This window comes from Osmia lignaria, chromosome 9, assembly GCF_051020975.1.
Source record: "Osmia lignaria lignaria isolate PbOS001 chromosome 9, iyOsmLign1, whole genome shotgun sequence".
NCBI classification, from domain to species: domain Eukaryota; kingdom Metazoa; phylum Arthropoda; class Insecta; order Hymenoptera; family Megachilidae; genus Osmia; species Osmia lignaria.
Window position 1 is genome coordinate 9,674,184 of NC_135040.1, and position 21,899 is coordinate 9,696,082.

Sequence of the window (21,899 nt, forward strand, 5' to 3'; positions counted from 1 at the left end):
GCGTCCTGGGAACTTCGGCTTCATAGGATACCCACGGGAACTGATTCCATCCGACTGACTGTGTGTGTCCCCGGCTCTTCGTCCCTTTCGACCACTCGAGCTCACTTCGTATTCATAGCGTAGAACGATGGGGAGAGAGAATGGAGAGAGGGTGGCAAACTACTCGACACGAACCACCGCTGCTCGCTGGATGTTCGCTAATAATGAAAGTGGAGGCTGACTCACGGTGTGCGCGCCAGCAGCACACCCTCCTACGCAAGCTAAAAGCACTGATCGATGCTGGCCAGAAGAAATGCCTTGTACACTCGGCAATCGTTACCTTCTAAGCGTGTAACGATGCTCGAGTGTCTATTTTCCTTGCCTTCGTGGACTTTAATCGTGTGATTCTAGGGTAGCTTTAGCTTTGACAATTTAGAATTAATTGTATCTTTTTTAATAAAGTATACAGAGTTGTAGAGACATGCGGGTACCCAAAATTAGAGGATTGGGTTGAATCGGGCAGAATCGGATGAGTGCCTGAAACTATAGGCACCCAATTATTCCGACCCGAAGCTCGGGCACTCGACTTATCTACCTATCCGTACATCCTCATAAAATTGGCGTCTAATTAGCTCGTACGTTGGGTTCATTAAACGTGGACAAGGCTTTTTAAATGCTCGTTCAGTTACAAGCGTAAAAGTATTTATTTGAATTTTCACGATTATGGTATGTGATATAAATGTATACTGCAACTACACGCTTGTTTTCTTTTTTTTTGTTTTTCGTTTTACTTACTATTATAAAAGTGACATACACTAATGCACGAATTCAGACATCGTATTCGGAAAGAAAAATGTACACATTTGTGTAATGTGGAACCGTGAAGAAAATAAATGCTGCAATGTGAAATGCTATCGGAAAAGATATTACGAATGATACAATTACTCTTTTGAATAAATTACAAATCATCTTTTGAACACTCACTCCAGAGAATTTTTAACAAACAACTGTGACATAATCGTGTATCCTTAAAGTAATCATTAGATGTGAACGGAAATACTACGATGCCGTGTGTTACAAGAAAATCCGTCTTCCTCTTTCTAAACTGACTCGAAGCAATTCATTAATACGCTCGCTTAATGGCATGATGCTGCCCTCTCAATTTCATGTTGTATCAAAAACTGTAACAAAGTAGAGACGAGAACTCAATGCAAGAAGTAACTCATGTTACTACTAAACGTGAGTGGTCAGATATTCCTTGATGGAATCTTTGTCCCTAGCAAGCCATGACGCGTTCAATCTAATGGACTCGATACTTTGTTGAACTGTTCTTTCCGTTCCAGGTGTTGGATGGGACTTGAAGAATTCCTCGACGTCTTTGGCCCGTTCTTCGGTGACGAAGTTCTCTGTGGTAAATTTAACCAATCTTGAAATCAAGAAACCGCCACCGTAACGGTCGAGCAACGTCTTCCAGTTTTCTTTAAAGAAATCCCATGCCATAACACGGCCTTTGTACGTCATTGCTACCGACATGATGGCAAATACTGTATCCTGAGCTCTTACTTCGTCGCTCATAGCGAAATTAAGAACCTTTGCTAACAATGTTTCATCCTTGATCGCGCCTAAGGCTCTCAATATTCTATCCTTCTCCTCGTGCAGATCTGCTTCTCGGTAGAGCCTCAACATTGTTTCGTACGTGTCAGCATCGCCGACGGAGAGTACAGCTCGGTAAACAGGACTACGTAAATCAGCAGCGAGAAGTGTCGTACCAGAAACGTGTAGTTCGAATCTCTTCTTTGCTTCTTTTATAGTGTCTTCGTCGTTCAGAGCGGCCATACGACCCAACACCAGAGACCGTAGAAGAGTGTCTAAATGACTTTCGGTGGGTTTAGGATCCCAGCCTAATTTGTTGGTAATGTCGCGCATTAAATTGCGTCCATACGCCTTGAACGAGTCCTCGAAGTCTAAATGAGAAACGAGAACTCCGATTTTCCCTAAGCTATTGACTATACTAGACCAAACGGTATAGTTATCTTCCTTTTGAAATGCTTGCATCAGCTGAAGTACTTCGACGGTAGAAGCATGGCCGGCTTGTACCATGGCGAATAAATCGTCTAACAAACCCAACCTGTCTAGCGGAGGTAACGCGTGATCTTTGACTGCAGGTAGCAAAAGAGACAGAGCTTCCGGGCTGTAATGAGTTCTGTAGAAACCGATCGTTCCAGGGTTAATCTTTACCCAATGATTTTCAGGAACATCTTTAACTCGGAGTTCTTTAGTTTTCTCGTCCAACAACGCCTTAAGTACACACTCCTCAGGATCCTTTGCCGTGCTTATACTAATTGGTATGATCCATAAGCTGGTTCCAGTGTCTGTAGAACCATCAGCTAAAAATCTTTCTTGGGACAAAGACAGAACTCGATCGGTACCTTCTTGACGATGCTGTACCCTAACAACAGGGAAACCTTGCTGTTCAGTCCACGTAGACATTACGCTACGGACATTTTTGTTGCTAGCTTCTTCCAAAGCATCCCAAAGATCCCCTGTTTCGGCATTGCCGTAGCTGTGCTTTTTCAAATATAAATTCATACCCTTTCGGAAATCGTCATCGCCAATATAAGAATGCAACATTCGAATAACACATGCGCCTTTGTTGTAAGAAATGTCATCGAAAATCTCATCGATCTCGGAAGGATGACCGACTGGCACTTCAATCGGATGACTATTTTTTAGAGCATCTAATTCTAATGCTCTGATATAGGTGTCGGTTACGAATTGTGTCCAGATATCGTATTCTGGGAACAAATGGGCAACGCATAAGAATTCAACGAATGACGCGTACCCCTCGTTCAACCACAGATGCGTCCACCACTCCATGGTTACAAGATTTCCAAACCACTGATGCGCTAATTCGTGCGCTACAACTAATGCTATCCATTGCTTTCGAACGGCAGACGTATTCTGTGGATCTACCAAGAGACAAGTTTCCCGATAAGTGACTAGACCCCAATTTTCCATAGCTCCGGATGAGAAGTCAGCAATTGCGATAAGATCAATCTTTGGGAGCGGATAAGCAATCCCGAAGTAAGTTTTGTAATATGGTAACACTTTTGTCGCTACTTCTAGTGCGAATTGTCCTTGTTCTTTTTTTAATTTTGGAGTGTACACTCGTACCAATACACCGTCGCTAGATTTGTCTTCTATGTAATCGAATTCACCAACCACGACTGCTACTAAATATGTCGACATAATTGGAGTCCGCTCAAATACCAAAGTCTCAGTTGATTCGTTTGTTACTTTACTTTTTATTGGCTGAAATAAATAAGTGCTTTTTATTAATTCATTAAATTATATTAATTTTTATCGAATAAAACAAAATATAACCGCAAGTGCTAGGCGCTGCTTACCATATTGGAAAGTGCTGTAAGCCCTGATGGTACATTTAGGGTAATATCAAAGGTGGCTTTGTGCGCTGGCTCGTCCCAGCATGGGAAGCAACGTCTAGCATCTGTTGGCTCAAATTGAGTTACTGCAGCATGCTCAACAGTCCCATTTGTCCTGTGAACATTAAATTATTTAATTATTTTAAAAGTATTAATTCTTGCTTACCATGTTTGATAAGCCAATAAGCTGTGAATTACAAGGAAATTCAAGCTGTATTGTAAAAGTAGCTTTTAGTATAGGTTCATCCCAACAAGGGAACAGTTTACGCGCTGATGTAGGACATAAGAAAGTGACAGCAGCAAATTTATTTTCTCTACAAAATATTAAATCCTGTAATTCAAACTATTCAATTTTACATTCATATCAAATGAAATAACTTTTACATAGTTAAAGAGATATACTTTTTTATGCTTCTCTGTAACAGTTACTCATGTTATGTGATATTGTAGAAGTCATAGTACCCAATATATTTGCTTCTATAGAAACCCTTCATCTTGTCATTAATTTCTCCAACAAATTCCAAACTTAAGTATCCACTTTTACCAGATGGTAACTTTTCATTAAATACCAAAGTAGCTGTTTCTTCAGGTGCACATAAGTCAATCTTCGATGTTTCAATAACTTTTCCATCCTTAGCATTGAAAGCTGCATTTTTAATATCAATATCCAATGAATTTAAAACAATAGTGTCTGTGGATTGCTTCACCTGAAAATATTTAAAATCTTTAGAATGTATTAAAAAAATGAAAAAAAAAAAAAGTAATAATAAGCATCTGATTATTAAAAAGAAAGTAATATTTCTTATATAATGATCTTATCACGTTTTAATTTTAGCAATTGTACATATTCTCAATGTTTTCAGGACAGATAAAACAAGATAAGAAAAGTGCCTGTAAATTTATTGCCGCTGAAGGCTATATTGAAATTCGTCCTATACTTGATATCTCGAGAGTCCATAACTGCGAAAAGACCAGTTTTTGTTCTTTTCTGCGCATTGTCGCTCTGATTGGCGATACTTCCAGCGGAAGTGGAAAGCGATTGGCGGATCGCTTTCCCCCACCATCGCTGCGTTTCTCCACCATCTTCCACCCTGCGCGCTTAGTTATGGACTCTCGTGACATCAAATATACATATAGAACATGAATTTTGTGGTTATGTTCGCCATATGGTGAACGCTTTCTGTTTTACTACCCGAATTATAAATTTACAACAGAAAGCAAGAATAAATAATGTTTTAATAGGTTCTCCAGATTGATCGGGCTTACGTCAATGTGCACATCCTCCTTGCCATCGAAGACAAAAGTTTTAAGATTCGGTGACAAAACAATATGATAATGGTAAGGCTGGACGTCTGTAGGCAATCGACGAAACGGTTTTTTTTCTGTGCTCGACATCGCTCGGTATTGAATCGCGACCCGATAAATTCTTAAATACCGAAAAATCTTGATAGCCGTTTTCGGTTTTCCCTTTTTGCCGACTCACAACGCAAAAGTATGCACTAACACAGAACGTCTTAAATCATTGTAGACGCATGCGCAACATGCATACTAACTATAAAGATGCGAATGAAAATGGAGCTACTTTTATGAAAAAAAGATAAATCACGTGCTTTGATGTTACTATGAACATAAAGGCGCCACTTTCAATTTTAAAATGAGTTTATATTACAAGCTAGACTTGTTCTTTACTTAAACTAAACGGGAATACATAAATATTTCCGTTATCTATGGTTTTATTTTCAGAACAAAGACTTTTCAATTGTTGTTATATTTAAAATTCGAAGTAAAAGAATAATTAGTCTATGGTTAACAGTTTATTATAACTGGCGGTACAGAATGTGCGCAGAAAAAATAACCAATCAAACCATAGTCGTATAAATCTTCTCCCCTCATTTGACTCCGCTTTAGCAGTCCTCAAAGAAGCTTATGGTGCGTCCTTATATTCTTACGTGTGTACGACAAACGGAATTCAGATGGCGGTAATAGTACAGATGAAAATGTAATTAAACTACCACTCTAGTTATACATTATATACACCCAGGCCAATGTAGATCGGCCAGTTTTAGACTTTTGTCTGCGGCGCGAAGCAGTGGGGCTGTGGGAATTGAGAACTTCTTGGGAGAAGTGTATTCTCGCGGATGAGTTGTTCAAGGTAGTGGTGGCGTGCGCGAGCACCCGCCGTGTATCCAGGAAGTCGCGACAGAGAAACCCCGGGTGAAAAAGAAATATTTTCAATCTTGTTAAGGCGTGAAAAACCTTTCTTAAAGTTTAACCGGGGAAATATCAGTCGCGCGTACTGCAATCGGAACACACGGTGCGCGATCTTAAGCAGTAAATGGGAAGATGGTGATGCATTTTTCATGGCGATCAGTTCGTTAAAGAAGCATCGTACGCTGCAACCGATGTATGAAACACGGGAAAGGTGAAGGAGGTGCTCGCCGGACCTGACCTGCCCGAGAGAAACACCACGAAACATAGCTTCTCACATACACACACAACACATAGTACGTCACCGCCCATATGTGATGTATTTCATGCGTTTGAGCGAATGAGTAATCATGTACTGTCAAGACAAGAGTTCGACCGCCTCCAAAAGCAAAGAGGGTAAGTTGACGCTCGCGAGATCCGACTATTTGAAGTAATTCCTTGGCTCTAACCCCCTCCTTACCCATTTTTCCACAACCTTTGACTGTGTCCTCGACGCGTATCGCTTTCAATTTTTACCCTCTCTTCGTATTATCATTGTGAATTTTCATCTTTCCGCTTTAAACATGTGAGCTCGATAAAGCATGATCGAATAGCTTGTTGGTGGACAGTGTCAAAACTTCCGTGATTGTGGAGGTGGGCATTAGTCCGACCAAGAGAGACAAAGTGACAAGCCATGAAAGTGCGGTAAAGAGGGAGGCAAAGGAGAGTGTGTGTCGTTTACAAATGAAAGGGGTGGGGGACGAACAGTATGTATTTCGAAGAGGGAAACGGATCATGTACATTCTTGGCGAACCTTTTTATCGAACTTCGCTCGTATAAACGAGTTTATCAGAAGTGAGATAGTATCTAAGTTGTGCATCGTCATTTGCAGTGTGAATATTGAATTGGTTTTTCGTTGCCGCGTAAACGTCGCGGAACGCGACAGATGCGTGAATGGAAAAAAGTGCTTTTGTGTACGGGGAAGCATGCGGAACATCCTGAAACAAGATGTGGAGTCAGTAGCCACTCTAGAAATTATCAACGTAAATTATCCGCCGTTCTTTAACGTAAAACTAAAGTTTCTTAGTTCATTGACCTGTAATAACAACACATGCGTGTACATGCTCATTAAATACATTATAAATTACATATAAACGTGGTACATACATGTATTATGTATTTATATAATACATATATCTGTCAGTTTTATTAATTACTTGTTGCTTCTTAATAATAGAATATATACCATTGTGAGAGTCTTGTCATCTGTAACTTTGTAAAGCTTACAGTATATATGTATAACTTGTTAACAAAGCTTAATATTATTTATTATTTAATTAAATGTTTGTTGTTTCTTCTGACATATTAATTTCATCAATAGAACAAACAATTGTTTCTATTGTCTTATTTTAATTAACCATATATGTTTAAATGTTACATAAATTGAGGAAGTATGTTATTTGCATTTGTATAGGTAATTGTCTGCTTTTTGTTCTAATAATTCCTTCTTTAAGCAAAGATGTTACACAACAGTTTTTCTTTCATTTAATTGAAAGAAAAATATCGTTATCTATAAGTAAGTTAGATGTTTATCCCGTTGATTTGAAAAAACTGCTGATTGATAATATTTTTATATATAACGTGCTTTATCCAAGGCATATATATCTTATATATCTCTACTACCATTAATCATAAGATTGAGGAACACTGGTATTGCATACTACATGATGTCATCACACGTGTAATAGTTCATAATGTTTGAAATTCTGAGTTTCTTGGTTATATATCATTCCATGTCAGTATCTGAATTTATATATCTTTGTTTTGATTTACAGTTGCTAAAGATTGCGCTTATTATGCACAGGGTCTGTGACAATGCGAGAGAAGAAAGGAGGTGCTCTTAGCAGGGTACAAAAATTGAAAAAGCGGCTCAGCCATAGCTTTGGAAGACTTTGTAAGTATAATTAAAGTTATTTTATGTTATGTGTTACTTAAAATAATTGTACTATTAATAAGTTTATGTTAAACAAAAGAAAAAGAATATTTTATGTTTCATATCTATGGCAGTGTTTCTATTTAAGTTTTATGATATTATTTGCATTAATTTTAAGTTATGTAATACTATTTTTTATTATTTATAATACTCTCAAGGTTGCTGTATTTGTGTACATTTTACAATAAAACTTACTGTGTTATCTAATGCTATGTTATTAATATTACTTTATCTACTTTAGCAATATCAAAAGAAGAGGCTGATGATGCTGCAAACAGGGGTCAACTGCCATATAATGGCTATTCTGAGGAGTTCCTAGACCGTTTAGAACCAAACGGCAACATACCTGCAGATAAGGATCGCCGTTATGGTAAGTGTAAGATGTACAATAGAACCTATACTTATAAAAAAAAATTATAAAGTATGTGATATAATCTTATTTATCAAACTGAATATTGATTACTTTAATAATGAATAATAATCAGTTATATGATTTTATTGACAGTAAAGGTACATTGCTTAAATTGAAATTTTATGTATTGATAAAATATTGAGAGATTATGATTCTACGTGGATTCCTATTGCTGTTATTTTAAAGAAAGTTTTAAGGACGAAATTGGATGTCATAGAATGGACAGGTGTGGGCGACCATGAGAGAGTGCATCGGCAGCTTTCCGTTTCTAGTGATTCCAAGCTTCTTGATGAGGATATACGTGAAGAAGCTAGAGTAATCTTACGACCTCGGCGTCCACCACGACCCAAGTCAGAGGTCTTCCTTGGGCCGGATCCACCTCCTAGAAGAACCAAAAGATTTTCAGCATTTGGGGTAATTTTATTTACGTGCGATATTTACATTTTCAACAGTTTCATATAAAAACATATTCGCATTTATGTTTTTAGGGAGATTCTCCTTTTGGTAAATCCGAAGCTTATATAAAATTGGAACAATTAGGAGAAGGGTCATATGCCACAGTGTTCAAAGGCTATAGTCACCTTACAAATCAAGTGGTGGCACTTAAAGAAATTAGACTGCAAGAAGAAGAAGGTGCTCCATTTACTGCCATTCGCGAGGCAAGCCTTCTTAAAGAATTGAAGCATAGCAATATCGTTACCTTACATGATATAATTCATACACGCGAAACTCTTACTTTTGTTTTTGAATACGTTCATACCGATCTGTCTCAATACATGGAGAGGTATGGAAGTGGCAACGGAGGTTTGGATCCTCGAAATGTTAAATTGTTTTTATTTCAACTATTAAGAGGATTGGCATATTGCCACCGCAGGTAAGAAGATACATATAAAATTGAGGCGTTTGGTTTAACGTTAATAACTAATTAATTATTCCACATTAATTTAGGAGAGTATTACATAGAGATGTGAAGCCGCAAAATTTGTTAATCAGTGAAATTGGAGAACTCAAATTAGCAGATTTTGGTTTAGCAAGAGCTAAATCTGTACCATCGCATACGTATTCTCATGAAGTTGTAACTTTATGGTACAGGCCACCTGATGTTCTTTTGGGTTCCACAGAGTATTCTACCTCACTTGACATGTGGGGAGTAGGTTGCATATTTATGGAGATGTTGACTGGTGAACCAACATTCCCAGGTGTACGCTGTACGTACGACCAACTCGATAAGATATTCAAAGTATTGGGTACTCCTACCGAAGAAACTTGGCCTGGTGTCACTCACCTGCCAGGATACAAACCGCATAGACTGGGATTCTATCCTCCACGAAAATTGGGTCTTTCATTTCCTAGACTCTATGATATTGCTGAAGGCGATAGTATGGCATCATCGCTTCTACAGTTAAATCCTGATCAACGGATAGGAGCTGAAGAAGCATTAAGGCATCCTTATTTTGCCTCTCTTCCTAGAAAACTATACGAGTTGCCTGATGGTGAGTTCACGTGTATCAGTTAAAAATCTATATTCTTATTCGAACTACAATTTATCATTGATCGATTTTTATTTTCTTTCTTTTACAGAAGTATCGATATTTAGTGTTGAAGGTTGTCATTTGTATACAAATACGAGGCACGGGTGTGCGGATTCGCGTCATACAGCTCTTAAGACTTGAGGTTAAAAGTAAACATAAAAAAAGAAGTAAATAATAAGTAATTCCCAAATTCACATGTTCAATGACACGTTCATTCTCATGCAGATCAAATTCACACAGGCAAAAGCTGCCTTAAGACTCATCTACACATTATTTCCACGCGCGTCGTTCGCTCTTTCTCAGGGCTGTTCTATAAATTCCAATCATCCTTCACAATACACATACCGATACACGCGCATTGCATAGTTATGACATTCATATTTTTGAGTTTCTTTTCTCCTTTTTTTTTTAAGACTAGGGCACGTATCAAATGAATTAACGAAGATAAATTATAACTTGCGAATAAAACACGAAAGTAAGCTATCTGTGGCTAAATGAAGTAAAACGATTTTATGAGATTCGCACGCTCGATTTAGAAAGCAAAAGCACGCACGACCCATCCTCGCACTTCGTCCAAATACTAGATTTAGATTGATACCAATCAAAAGAAAAGGAAAAAAAGAAGTACTACACCGCCTTGTGTCTCTTGATTCCAGTTCGAGTAAAATCCGGAGATGGCGGTTACTGGCTAGAGAAAAATATAATAAAATAATTATAACTTAGAAGAATCCTGGAAGACCTGTAATACTTTATATAAAATTTTATGCTGTTTTTGACTCTACCGTTGGTTGCTGAGACAATTGAATATATTGGTATGTAACGAAAAAATCATTGTTCGAATTAAACTAGTTGTTAATATATGACGTGATGATAGGAAATAAAATAGAAATATAAGAAAATAGTATATCAGTACGAATCAAGTGTCGTAGCCACCAACACCACGAAACACGGTAAAAGACTAACGAAAAATGCTTATCGTTGATAGTATCGACGGTAGCGATCTAGTTGTAAGAATTTAATATTAGCGTGCTAGCGTCGATCGAGGTTCATTATCGACATTTACAAAGTAGTATTTATCAATGATAGTGAATCAAGAGACGAAGTAATAATTTTAGCCTTAATCAAATCCAATTTGTTCAATCGCTCGTGTATTAACAGCCAATGGTGCTTGAACGAATTGTAGGAAGAAAAATGTTAATAATTTGGTAATTAGTTGTTTAGAAAGATCGTTTGGCTAATTTTGTTTTTCTAAATCGTATATCTAAATGAACCAACTTTAATAACGTTGCAATAGTAATATAGGATAACGTAAAACAGTGTTACAGTCCTTCCATGTTTTCTCTAAGCTACGATGATTATTACGGTAAATATTACTTCTTTAGTAGTTACATTTATACCAATTTTTCAGCACACTTATAAAAATATCAACGAGGCGAAAGCAACAAAAAATATTAAAAAAAAAAATATTTCGAAAATATTTGAGACACGTTATTACTACTATTATTACTTATTAAAATTATTATTTGAAAGAAGACGCGCAGAAGGTAGATTGTATATAGAACAACAGGTTCGTATTATTGATGATGCTGAGATAGCTGAGCTGAGACTAATAAATGTGACTTTGTAATAAATGAAAGCGTAGTTCGGTACACTTTTAGATCCTGTTCTTCGTTCGGTTTCTCCATGTTCAAACAGTCTACAGAATTCATTTAGATTTTTAAGTGTAACATAATGCAAAACCACTTGTATCTGTAATACTTATTCTGCTTAAGTATTGATTTTATATACATTTATTTCCTTATAATTATATTTTATTTGTAATTTTTCTAAGGAATAATTGATATTCAAATTGCTTCAAACTTGTACTGAGAAAGATAAAGAACTATGTTTTTGAAGTACATGTGTTTACAAATTTTGTACCTTATATGTATTATTCAATTAGAATTTTTATATTTAGCATTTTAAGTTTTGTGAACTAGTACTTTGGAAATTTTATAAAAGTTCTGTTAATACATATTTTTATATTTTATCAAATTTTCTAAGTTAAAAAAGTTAATAATATGAATAATTTTATTAAAAATTTTATCTGATTTTCAACATGACTCTGGTCAGGCGCCAGATCTCGCTCTTGTCTACAGAACACATAATTTCTGCTTTTCATTTGATAGAAATTCGCTGCGTTGACTAACAAATATTTTTCTTATAACAGTTTTCGAGAGGAATTCATTATTTGCCGTTAGTTGATAGCATGCGATAATTGAGGTGGCGCTGAAATCAGTTTCTGTTCGGCCTAATTTTCGATGAAACGTTAACTGTTTTACCAACGCGGAATTCGGAGTTCGGCCTCGACCAGCCTCGACGCTCGCATCGCCTTAACAAAATAAAATGAAATTATTTTGTAGAGTAAAAATATTACTTCAAAATATGTTTTGTTAAATTTTTAATTATGATTGACATTAGAAAAGTTATTTTGTAGCATTAACAATTTTGATTAGGATCAACATGATTTATATATATAAATATGCAGTTTCGATGCCAAGCTGTTCTGTTTGTTATATTATACAAATATCACTGTTTAGTATATAGTAATGCTTGATATTTTTTCTTTTACATAATTTAAAATAATCATGAATGAAACCTCAGTATTGCAAGAATTATCAGAAATTCTTGCTGATCCTCCTGAGACGAGAGATAAATGCACACAATGCAAGTATGTAGATATTGTTAGGTTATACTTTACTAATTGTTTAAAGTTTAAACAAAATAAGTATTCTTTATGCTGTTATAAATGTAAATATTATTAGTGAAATTTACAATTAAGTTAATTGATATTATATTTTTGTAGAAGACCAGTAGCTGTATGCTGGTGTCCAGGGTTACCAAAGCACCCTGTGTGTCCTGCATCAAGGATAATAATTTTACAGCATCCAGCTGAAGTAAAACGGTGCTTGCGAACTGCACCTATGCTTGCATTAGGGCTGGAATCTGGAAAATGTTTAATCTTTAGGTAATTGATTTAACAAATTATAATGTAACATAAAAAAATTGGAATCAATCTTACAACGTATCATTTTAGAGGAAAGAAATTTCCATTACCAAAGCATGAAGGTTTAGCAGAAATTTTAAATGACAGAAATACTTTATTATTATACCCATCTCCAGGTGCTATACAGCTTGATGAATTACATCCTGTCGGTGTTAATGGACAAAAACCATATAATCTTGTTTTATTAGATGGCACTTGGCCACAAGCAAAGGTGATATATCGTATTTTATATTACTATCAGCTCAAAATTAATAAGGAGTTGTATTTATCAGGCAATATATCATTCAAGTCCAGCATTATGTTTTTTACAAGCATGTAAATTAGTTGGAGTTCCAACAAGTGAATATGTTATCAGAACACAACCAACTGAAGGATGTTTGTCTACCCTTGAAACAGGTGCATTTGCACTTTCCATTTTAGAAAATGATCCAGAGTTGAAGGATAAAATGCTTGGACCTTTACATTATCTATGCAGGCAAGTTTAATACATCAAAATATTAAATTATTTGATTAACAGTTATGGAACTTTTAGATTTCAGTTAGAAAATGGTGCTGTAACTCATCAAAGTAAAGAGTTTCTTATTAAACAAAAAGCTTATCCAAAGCTTATAGGAAGAAGACTAGCTAAACAATTACGTATGTTACCAGATGAATCTACATAACATTTTCTATGGAATAACTTAAGTCATGTAAATAATTAAAAAATTTTATTTAGAAGCATATTTTTATAAACAATACATTATTTTACATTTTTCGATAATACACGAAAATCAAATTTAATATTGCCATGTTGTGGTATAAAGTTGAATGACCATAAAAGCATATTTTGTTGTGTAACGTTTGATATGTCTCTAAATAAATGTACACCTTGTCTTGTAAACGGATCCCATGATATCCGTTTACCAGGTTGTATTTTCGCAGTAGGTCCAGACGATACTGTAATCTCAGAATCCAAATCCCAGTCAACCCATAACGCGACACCATTACACATCCCGGTCCTAAGTTAGCAAAAAAATATTACCAAGGACAAAGTATCAGTTTTTAATAATCAATAATTCATTGAAATCTTACTCTAAAATAGGCACAGCATTTAAAATATTTATGTCTTCGTGTTCAGTTACATTGCCTGTTAAATCAAATTTTTGAATAACAAAAGGTAAACTTAATGCCTTGCCAGGATATTCCCACAACGGTTGAGCTTCTATTGGACTGTCACATTTATCACTTGATGTCTGTAATACATTGTAATATTTATATTTTCCTCATTTTTAGTATAATTCATTAACTCACCTGTATGAGATTGTCAAAAATAGATAAGTCAAAGCCTTCACAAATTCCAAGTGTTGCTCGTATTTTATGCAAATCTTTAAATTCAACTACCACACCCATTATCGTCATGCCGATCGGAATCCGTTGTATTTGAGATGAATATCTTGAAATGAGGTACCAGAAGTAAAGATTTTCCCACGGTACAATGGAGGTAATAAAATATGGTTCGCCAAAAATTAAATTTATCATATTTTCAGGAGGTAACTCATCTACCGATGGGATAATTTGAACTTTTTTCGTGAGGTCGTTAGCTTTAATAAACATCTCCATACACTTTTTAGATAAAAAATTTGTCTCTAAAATGAATATCTTTTTTGCGCCTAATTTAATAGCTGCAAGACCTAATAGGCAACCATCTGAAAGGCATAAACAAACTGTATCCGAGGTAACTTTCTTTTCTAAAGCCTGAATATATTTATCATTTCGTTTTTGATCATTTAATTGTCCTATACGCGTCCTACAGTAAGCAACATGAATGCTACAGGTGCACATAGGTCTTTCACAATCTGGAATTTCATTTCTGCAAAGAAATAATCATATCAGTAACAAAATGACATAGTAAACTACAGGGTGATCCTCTCGCTACGCTACCAGAAAGGAAGTGCCGCCACAATAGAATGTAGAAGTCGACATCACATTTTTGTCATCGCTTACTTGACCCCTGCAGCGAAGACGGCTGTGTGCGTGAAAATGTGTGTAATGAGCAGAAGAGTCCCATTTAAACGCTGGGGAAAACAGAATATTTTCTTAACACATTTTCATGCACGCAGCCGTCTTCGCTGCAGGGGCCACCTCCGTTGAGTAAGTCGAAATGGGATGTCAACTTCTACGTTCTATTGTGGCGGCACTTCCTTTCGGGTAACGTAGCGAGAGGATCGCCCTGTAAATGTATAAATTAACGTACATTGATTCATTTATGAGTTGAAACCATAATGAATATTCGTCATGATAGCCGATCAGACTAACTTCGTTATTAACAGTAACTGGGGTTTCTAAGGGTAAGTAGTAAATAGCTTGCATCCAATGATCTCTCCATGGTATTAAATCTGTTATCTTTTCTAAAGTGAGACCTTTTTCTTGCAATATTTTTGCATCCGGATGCTTCCATACTGGTGCACAACTTAATAAAACCTATGCAAGAACTGTGTGTAATAATAATCTTACACCATTTCACATTTCATAATCACCTTATTATCTATATCCATGTTTAAATCCCACCACATAAAAATGGCACGTGCGGTACCGCTTGCAATTGGTTTCACATGTAAGCAAACTTTGTCATGGAAAAGTATAGGTGCTTTACTAGAGAAATCAAATCTGGAACGTTTATTTTATATTTGATGATGTTTAGAAATGTCTTAAATGATTGTTTAATTAAATTATAACATATATTTACCTAAATATTGGTTGAATTGGCAATAAAGGTTTAAATGCATTATGTGGAAATTGTGATAATTGTATATCATGTACTGCTGCTGCTCCTGAACAACATTTGACAGCATGTGGTATATTTAACAAACGCTTATTGTTATGTTGAATTGAATGTACTGTGTTCCATGCACACACAGTAGAACTTTCAACAACTTGTGCCCAAATTGTAGCAGTATGTGGTATCACTATACTATTTTCCTAATACCATAGAAAATGTATATTAAACAATTATTGTATAAAGTTACATACAAAAACCATAATATCAATACTTCAAGAAGATTTTCATGTGCATGACGAAATGTAGAAAGTGCTCCTTCTCCAATAAGTTCAGTATCAAACACTTCAGTAACTAAAATATTTGCTCTCTTAGCCATATCTCCATCCTTTCCAATAGTCATTTTTGTGGAACGTTTGTGTACTAACTTAATTTTATCTTCAAAACCATTTTCTTCGATTATTTTTATTGCACATTTAGCCATTGGTGTGAAAGCCTAAAGAATAACCTTGAAGTTTCCAACTGGTAAACATGCAATTTTCTAAATTACAACTATAATTGTAATAATTTCTACTAAAAAAAAAACTATTTACCTCACAGGCAGTTATAGTATCTGCTCCACACTTAGCAGACATCATTGATAATAAACCTGTACCTGTTCCTATATCAAGCACATTAGCCTCTTCTCCCATTTGATGCTTCTTCTCGATTGCAGTTTTAAGAGCTTCATAATACTTTTGATTCTAAAGAAATCATACATGTTTTAATATTGAATAAATAAACAGTTATAAAGAAAATAAAGTCTTACTAACTCTTTCATGATCATGTAACATATCAGCAAATGCTGATCTGGCAACTTCTTGGTGGTAATCATAATTCTCATCTTTTTCTTCCCACGTAAAAGTACCAGTTAAAGGATTTAAGCATTGGGTAAATATACTCATGTTTCGTGAATGAATGAATCGAGTAAAAAAAATTTTAAGCATACAGAAATATAATAAATTTTATTAAATAGAACCTTTTAGTTAAAACAAATATATATTTAACATTTCTGAAAATCCACATAAGAGAATTATTGTATTTGTAAACATAAGTATAGATAAATTCTAGGTTAGAATTGATCTGCAGTGTAACATAAGCTTGTATAAAATGATGTTAATACATATTAATATATCTAACAATTGCAAATACAAAAACGTAGTGAATAAAACAGTAATTTGCTCAAAGATACTTAAGAATAACTTCGAACTTTGATTATTATGTTAAACGTAAACTAAAACCACGCGCAATTGTGTGTACCATATTAATATACAGGGCAATACAGGGTGGTTCATTAAAAACCAAACATGTAAAATGGCGAGTGGCGAGCATAGTAGGCTTCCCTAACGAAAATGGCTTTACAGGGGCAGTAGAAATTCTCAAAACCTTAATTTTGACAATATTAACATTAAAAATGATTTAAAAACAAAATAACATAATTTTTAATCATTCAATATCATAAAATTTAGTATATAACTAAAAATGCGAATGACAAAGTAAATATTAATTCAAATTTTAGCGCTTGAACGTTTAGCAGTGGTCCGTCACAGGCCTATATATATGGGCCTTCCATCCACACACTGTCACTCCCTTCGGGACTCCTGTCGTGGTCGGATGGGAGCCCAGGAAGGGGACATCTCCCGCGGTGGCCGGGGCCCCGGAATCGTGGGTCTGCGGAACCGTGGGACTTTGAAGGGGGTGGCTATACATATACATATAGTAATAAATATATCATGGAGGAGTGTATATGTATATCCTTGTCGCACAGTACTGTCAGCCACCTCCTCTGTTGTTCTCTTGAATGGTTCTCTTGAACTATCTGCTAGATGGCGCCGACCAACCTTTTCAATTTATCCGCGAAGTGCAAGATAAAAAGTTGGATTTGTATAGTTGTGTGCAATTTATGCTTCTTTTAGTCAAAAGGAGATGTAAGGAATATAGGGTTCCACTACTTGCTTTATTTATTCAGGTTCTTTATGTGTAAGGAGCAGAAGTTCTAGGTTTAGCTTTCCCTAGGTTCTCTTGAAACTAAAGGCAAATGGTATGCTCAAAGTATCATTATATGCGTTTCGAACTACTCTTTCTGACGAACATAGGTCTATGTAGATTACTTCTGTTAATTGTTAACTTATTTGTTGCTTTTAAAACAACTTTATTAATTAAACCAACTGTTATTATTTTTTAACAGAAACAATCTAGAAAAATTTCTTCAAGTTTTTGGACTTAAGATAATGCATACAAACGGAGAGCCTTACTTACATGTTCGATTAAGATTGTTATTTTGCAATCGAAACACCATGACGACTGAGCTTGTAAAATTCATTAAAATAATTAATCATTTCTCGAGACGAGTGTAGCGTTCGATTTTCTTACCGTGTACTTACATGAAATAAAATTATGCTAAATAACGTTCGAGTAACGATGCTTGTTCTTTAAATATCGTTAATCAATTACGACGAAGGTCACTCGATATCGCATAATGTTAGACCGTTGTAAATATAGTTGGAAATCGATCAGATACGTGAGATAATTTCATAGATGAATGTAAAACCCCCTTCATTCCCGAAAAATAGATACGCGAACCAAAGTGGAGTAGGTCAACTTATAATCAGACTACCTTCTCTCGTGCACATGCACTCGCGGTACTTTCTCCCTTCGCGTTCGTCGAACGAGGGAATGAAATAGCAGAAGGGAGGAGCAGAGGATAGGAATTATTTGAAAATCCTATTTCTATGACATTTCATCTGGATTGCAAGCGGAGTTGCGACATGGCCTGACAGAAAGGCATAAAGATACGACCGCAATATCGCCGAGTCATATTTATTCCCACAGCTAGAGGATATTATTAATACGAGATATCTCTGTTCATATATAAAACAATAAAGATTACAGCAGAGGCTATAATAGTGAGCGTTCACATCGCATTTCCAGAAACACCCTGACAAAAATAATTTGCCGTAGGTTGTTCGAGTAACGCGATCCAGCAGCTAACAGCTAAAGGAACATCAGATTCGATTCTATCACTCGACACGTGGCTCTCTTTGATCAACCTCGTCAAACGACACTTATGTTGCGAGACGTTCGACTGCGAACTAAGGTCGGACAGGACCTCGACGACTAGAACGTGCAGATAAATCAGGATCGTGAAAGAGGGAGGTGGACGGCAGAGAGTGGAGCGACGGATACAGCGCAGAGCAGCCTGATCAGGGTGGCGGCGGCAGTAGCGACTGGCTATTGATTTCAAGGGCTTCCTTAACCCCCCGCTTTGCCGCTGAGTGCCCGACGGCTTCAGGTCACCCCAAAGGGCTCTTGGTGCCCGCGACTAAAACAATTCCATACGTTTACTCCCACTACCAGCTGCGCCTATCCTACGAGTTTCACCTCACGACCCGGTAACCCGCATGGAACACGTAAAACCACCACCCTCTTCCAATCTTCTCCTCTCGACCCTATCATTTTCTCCATTTACTGTTCAATAAATTGCTTTTCACAGGTTGAACGTTTCCGAAAGAGAAACAGAAAGAAGAATATCGTTCTTCGGATAGGAGTCGGAACCAGTAGAAACGACCAATCGCTGTTCAGAATAGCTGAACGTGCGTTAAATAATAATAAGGGTGAGATAGGAATGAACGATATAAAGGATTCTTCAAAATTTCGCGGCTAAGTGGCCATCGGAGGTTGGAAACGGGGAACGCGAAAGGGTACAACGGTGAAAGGAAGGAAGGGAGGGAAATAAAAGTAGGGGTGTCGGGGATCCTGGGTAGGCGAGCACCCTTGGTGGTTACGGTACTGCGCGAGTCGGGCCGAGCGCAGACGGATCACGGGGTGAGCCGTCCGCTCGGCATACGTCGAACTAGGTGCCCCGCGTTGGGGCGTCTCCTGGCATCGAGCATCGGTGTGTCGTGCAGTCGATCGGGGGACGACCACCGCCTTCTTCGAAGTCACCGTTAGTCTCGGACCGTACCGAACTGAAACGTCTAAACGACTGTAACGGAAACGTCGCGTCGTCCCGCCTGTTTCTCCCGTTATATTCCCCACCGGTGTGTCAGCGCAGACACGGCGACGACGATGAGACAACGACGATGGTACTCGTGGTAGGGCGACCACAGTGCGTCGTGGCCAGTGCGGGCGTCGGCATCGTCGTCGGTTGTGCACGCGATCGGACGAGCAAGGAGATGGTGTCCCCGGATCGTTCAGAGGAAAGTGACTTGGTTGCTAAAGCTGCTGCCGCTGCTGTTGCCGCTGTCAGTGCCGCGTCCGCGTACAACCTCCTCGACGTCGACGTCGTGGTAGCCGCTGCCTTAGCTTTCGCCACTGCCGCCGTAGCCGTCACCATCACCGTCGCCGCCACCGCCACTGCTGCTGCTGCCGCTGCCGTTACTATCGCTGCCGTCACCACCGCTACCGTCAACGTCAACGCTGCCGTGACTCTCACCCCCAGTCCCGCCACTGCCAATACTGCCGTTTTCAACGCTACGAGTACTATTGCTCTTGCTGCCAACCAGGCTTCCAGCGCGACTCGTCAGACAGTCTAACCCTAGACCCCAACTTATAACGGTGAGTAGAAGTAACATAGAAGTAACCATGTATCTTTGAGGAAGCTCCGACCCAGCCCATCATTAGCTTTTCCTATCCATCTCCTTCGCTATGCCTCTCCCATGTAAACGGGTAAGAGCAGGCTAGTTTAGAGTGCGAAGAAATAGAGAATTCATGGAGAGGGAGTGAGCGCGAGTGCTGTTGTACCCCCGAGGAGAGAGAGATGGAACGAAGGACAGGGTGGGAGGTGAGGGATGATCAAGAATAAAAGGCCAGAAGGAAGTGAACGCGAATGGAACAAAAGATTTTATTCATCATCTTGCTGTTCCCTTATACACGATTAGAATAGAATTTCTCGTTTCGTTGTACGCGATCGTCGTGCCCCGGCGACTCGACTCCACATAACCTCCGTCAATCGATAATACAAGACGACGGCACCCGCGGCGCTCGGCAAGATCGGCCTAGGAACGAACACGTCCCGCGTTCCTGGGTCGAGCTCTAGCTATCGATAAACCTCGTCGATATTCTTGTCACGAAGCTCGCGATCGTACACGGAGTCGGATGTTCGGAAGGAAAAATAGTACATCTCGTGCAGGGTGCATCCGACGCGATCGAACGTCACCGTTTGGCATTTTCGTTGGGCGGTGAACGCGTACGCTGCCTCAACCCGGCCGGAAGTTTGACGGTGCACGGTTCAGGATATATCCTGTTCCACCGGCGGTTTACGTCGCGGCCTCAACCTCGCCCATGTTAATTGGTGAGGATCGATTTTCCTAGAAACGATTACACGGCCGTGGTCTCACGGTCGTTCGATCACGGCTTCGGGATCCTCGCGGCAAACTCGCTAGCGCTGGCTAACCGGACGAGGCAAAGTAATCGCGAGGCTGGGCGTAGATAATGAGGATCAGCCGCCACCACGGTATCTCGCGATTCCACGACGCGCTGTTACACCTTTCCAGCGCCATTTGCCCGAAGGAACGTGATAAAAAAGAATCGTTCCCAATTGCACATAGAATGCAGCCGCGAGCTGTCCGCATACGAAGCGGATGAATGAATACCGTGAATAAAAGTAAGTAGGTTAACGAGAAGAAGAAATCGTACATAGGTAGCGAAAGAACACGATTCGTTATCACTGTCTTCTCTCCTCTTCCTTTCCAAACCTGTCATCTCGGTACACGCTATCGTATCGAGTGTACCTTATCGAACAATTGCTAAATCGAATCGTGTATCGTATCGAACGTTCACCACTTCGACGTTACCTATGTACCTAACGTATGTATCTTTTCTCGGATCCTTCCGCATACGACGCAAACTGCGCCTATTGTCGTATTGTTATCTACACGCAAGCCATAATAGTCCGTGTGGCACGGGAATAATCGTACCTATCTAGTTTCTGGCTCGAATCAATGTTTGCAATTGTGCTACTTGGAAATGCGGGGCCTCCGTGGAAGCCGTTTCATGCGCCGGCACGAAATCGGTGGAAAAGAACGCCTTGGCTACCCGGTCTTAAGTTCTTTCTCATTATTAGATAACGATCGCAACTGTAAAGCATGCCTTCCTTTTTGCCACCGTACCTCTACAATCCTCGATGTGTGCCCGTTTCGAATCGCCGTTTTACACGTTTATAGATCTTTCATCGAAATCGAACGCTGTCATCGGATATCCTCTATTCGCGAATGATAATTGTCTTGCGATTAAAAGAAAAATATCTATCTATAGGTGTATCCTTCCTATACCGCTTCGTTTCGACGACATCATGCCGCGACGGAAATATGCATTTGTGCGTCATCGTTTTCGGAGTTGCGCGCTGCGCTACGCGAAATTGTCGAATACGAAAACGATTTTCAACAAGACAACGAAATATTTTTCTCCTTTTCATTTTTAGCGCCTCGACGAAAGCTTGCATGTATACGCTTTTAAGAAATATTTATTATTGACCATTTACAGGTATAAGAATTTGAAAATTCGATCTTTCGC

At 38.1% G+C, this 21,899-nt stretch overlaps 5 protein-coding genes across 15 annotated transcripts in view; 3 read left to right on the forward strand and 2 right to left on the reverse strand.

Annotated features, from left to right (window-relative positions):
* Positions 1-645: 645 nt before the first annotated feature.
* Positions 646-4,988, reverse strand: Psa (puromycin-sensitive aminopeptidase). 2 transcript variants are annotated; one of them, XM_034333963.2, is made up of 4 exons: positions 4,689-4,988; positions 3,885-4,129; positions 3,589-3,736; positions 646-3,291 (listed from the first exon to the last, which is right to left on the reverse strand). In XM_034333963.2, the coding sequence occupies exons 1-4, from the start codon at positions 4,815-4,817 to the stop codon at positions 1,213-1,215; spliced, it is 2,601 nt and encodes an 866-aa protein (XP_034189854.1). In that variant the 5' UTR covers positions 4,818-4,988; the 3' UTR covers positions 646-1,212. The 2 variants fall into 2 exon arrangements, with proteins under 2 accessions (XP_034189854.1, XP_034189848.1); XM_034333957.2 differs by lacking the exon at positions 3,589-3,736 and adding an exon at positions 3,387-3,537 and having other exon boundaries at positions 4,689-4,985.
* A 485-nt stretch (positions 4,989-5,473) lies between these two features.
* On the forward strand, positions 5,474-10,954 carry Eip63E (cyclin dependent kinase Eip63E). Of its 8 annotated transcripts, XM_034333984.2 has the most exons (8): positions 6,036-6,652; positions 7,474-7,563; positions 7,844-7,972; positions 8,232-8,428; positions 8,503-8,888; positions 8,963-9,507; positions 9,596-9,695; positions 10,203-10,954. In XM_034333984.2, the coding sequence occupies exons 1-7, from the start codon at positions 6,556-6,558 to the stop codon at positions 9,685-9,687; spliced, it is 1,536 nt and encodes a 511-aa protein (XP_034189875.1). In that variant the 5' UTR covers positions 6,036-6,555; the 3' UTR covers positions 9,688-9,695; positions 10,203-10,954. The 8 variants fall into 8 exon arrangements, with proteins under 8 accessions (XP_034189903.1, XP_034189885.1, XP_034189875.1 ...); XM_034334012.2 differs by lacking the exon at positions 6,036-6,652 and adding an exon at positions 5,474-6,026 and having other exon boundaries at positions 7,445-7,563; positions 9,596-10,954; XM_034333994.2 differs by lacking the exon at positions 6,036-6,652 and adding an exon at positions 5,474-6,026 and having other exon boundaries at positions 9,596-10,954.
* A 915-nt stretch (positions 10,955-11,869) lies between these two features.
* Dtwd2 (DTW domain containing 2) lies at positions 11,870-13,264 on the forward strand. Its single transcript, XM_034340711.2, has 5 exons — positions 11,870-12,256; positions 12,392-12,553; positions 12,623-12,803; positions 12,865-13,067; positions 13,125-13,264. The coding sequence occupies exons 1-5, from the start codon at positions 12,174-12,176 to the stop codon at positions 13,252-13,254; spliced, it is 759 nt and encodes a 252-aa protein (XP_034196602.1). The 5' UTR covers positions 11,870-12,173; the 3' UTR covers positions 13,255-13,264.
* Positions 13,265-13,282: 18 nt separating this feature from the next.
* Art7 (arginine methyltransferase 7) lies at positions 13,283-16,664 on the reverse strand. Of its 3 annotated transcripts, XM_034340677.2 has the most exons (9): positions 16,160-16,664; positions 15,941-16,090; positions 15,622-15,843; positions 15,318-15,550; positions 15,109-15,238; positions 14,826-15,052; positions 13,883-14,441; positions 13,664-13,824; positions 13,283-13,590 (listed from the first exon to the last, which is right to left on the reverse strand). In XM_034340677.2, the coding sequence occupies exons 1-9, from the start codon at positions 16,331-16,333 to the stop codon at positions 13,332-13,334; spliced, it is 2,115 nt and encodes a 704-aa protein (XP_034196568.2). In that variant the 5' UTR covers positions 16,334-16,664; the 3' UTR covers positions 13,283-13,331. The 3 variants fall into 3 exon arrangements, with proteins under 3 accessions (XP_034196568.2, XP_034196578.2, XP_034196589.2); XM_034340687.2 differs by lacking the exon at positions 16,160-16,664 and having other exon boundaries at positions 15,622-15,869; positions 15,941-16,080; XM_034340698.2 differs by lacking the exon at positions 16,160-16,664 and having other exon boundaries at positions 15,622-15,855; positions 15,941-16,078.
* Positions 16,665-19,212: 2,548 nt separating this feature from the next.
* Glut1 (Glucose transporter 1) overlaps positions 19,213-21,899 on the forward strand; it is a 33,573-nt gene continuing 30,886 nt past the window's right edge. The window contains exon 1 of the mRNA XM_034334345.2: positions 19,213-19,943. The gene's annotated coding sequence lies outside the window, so the exon portion shown is untranslated. The remainder of the gene's footprint in view (positions 19,944-21,899) is intronic.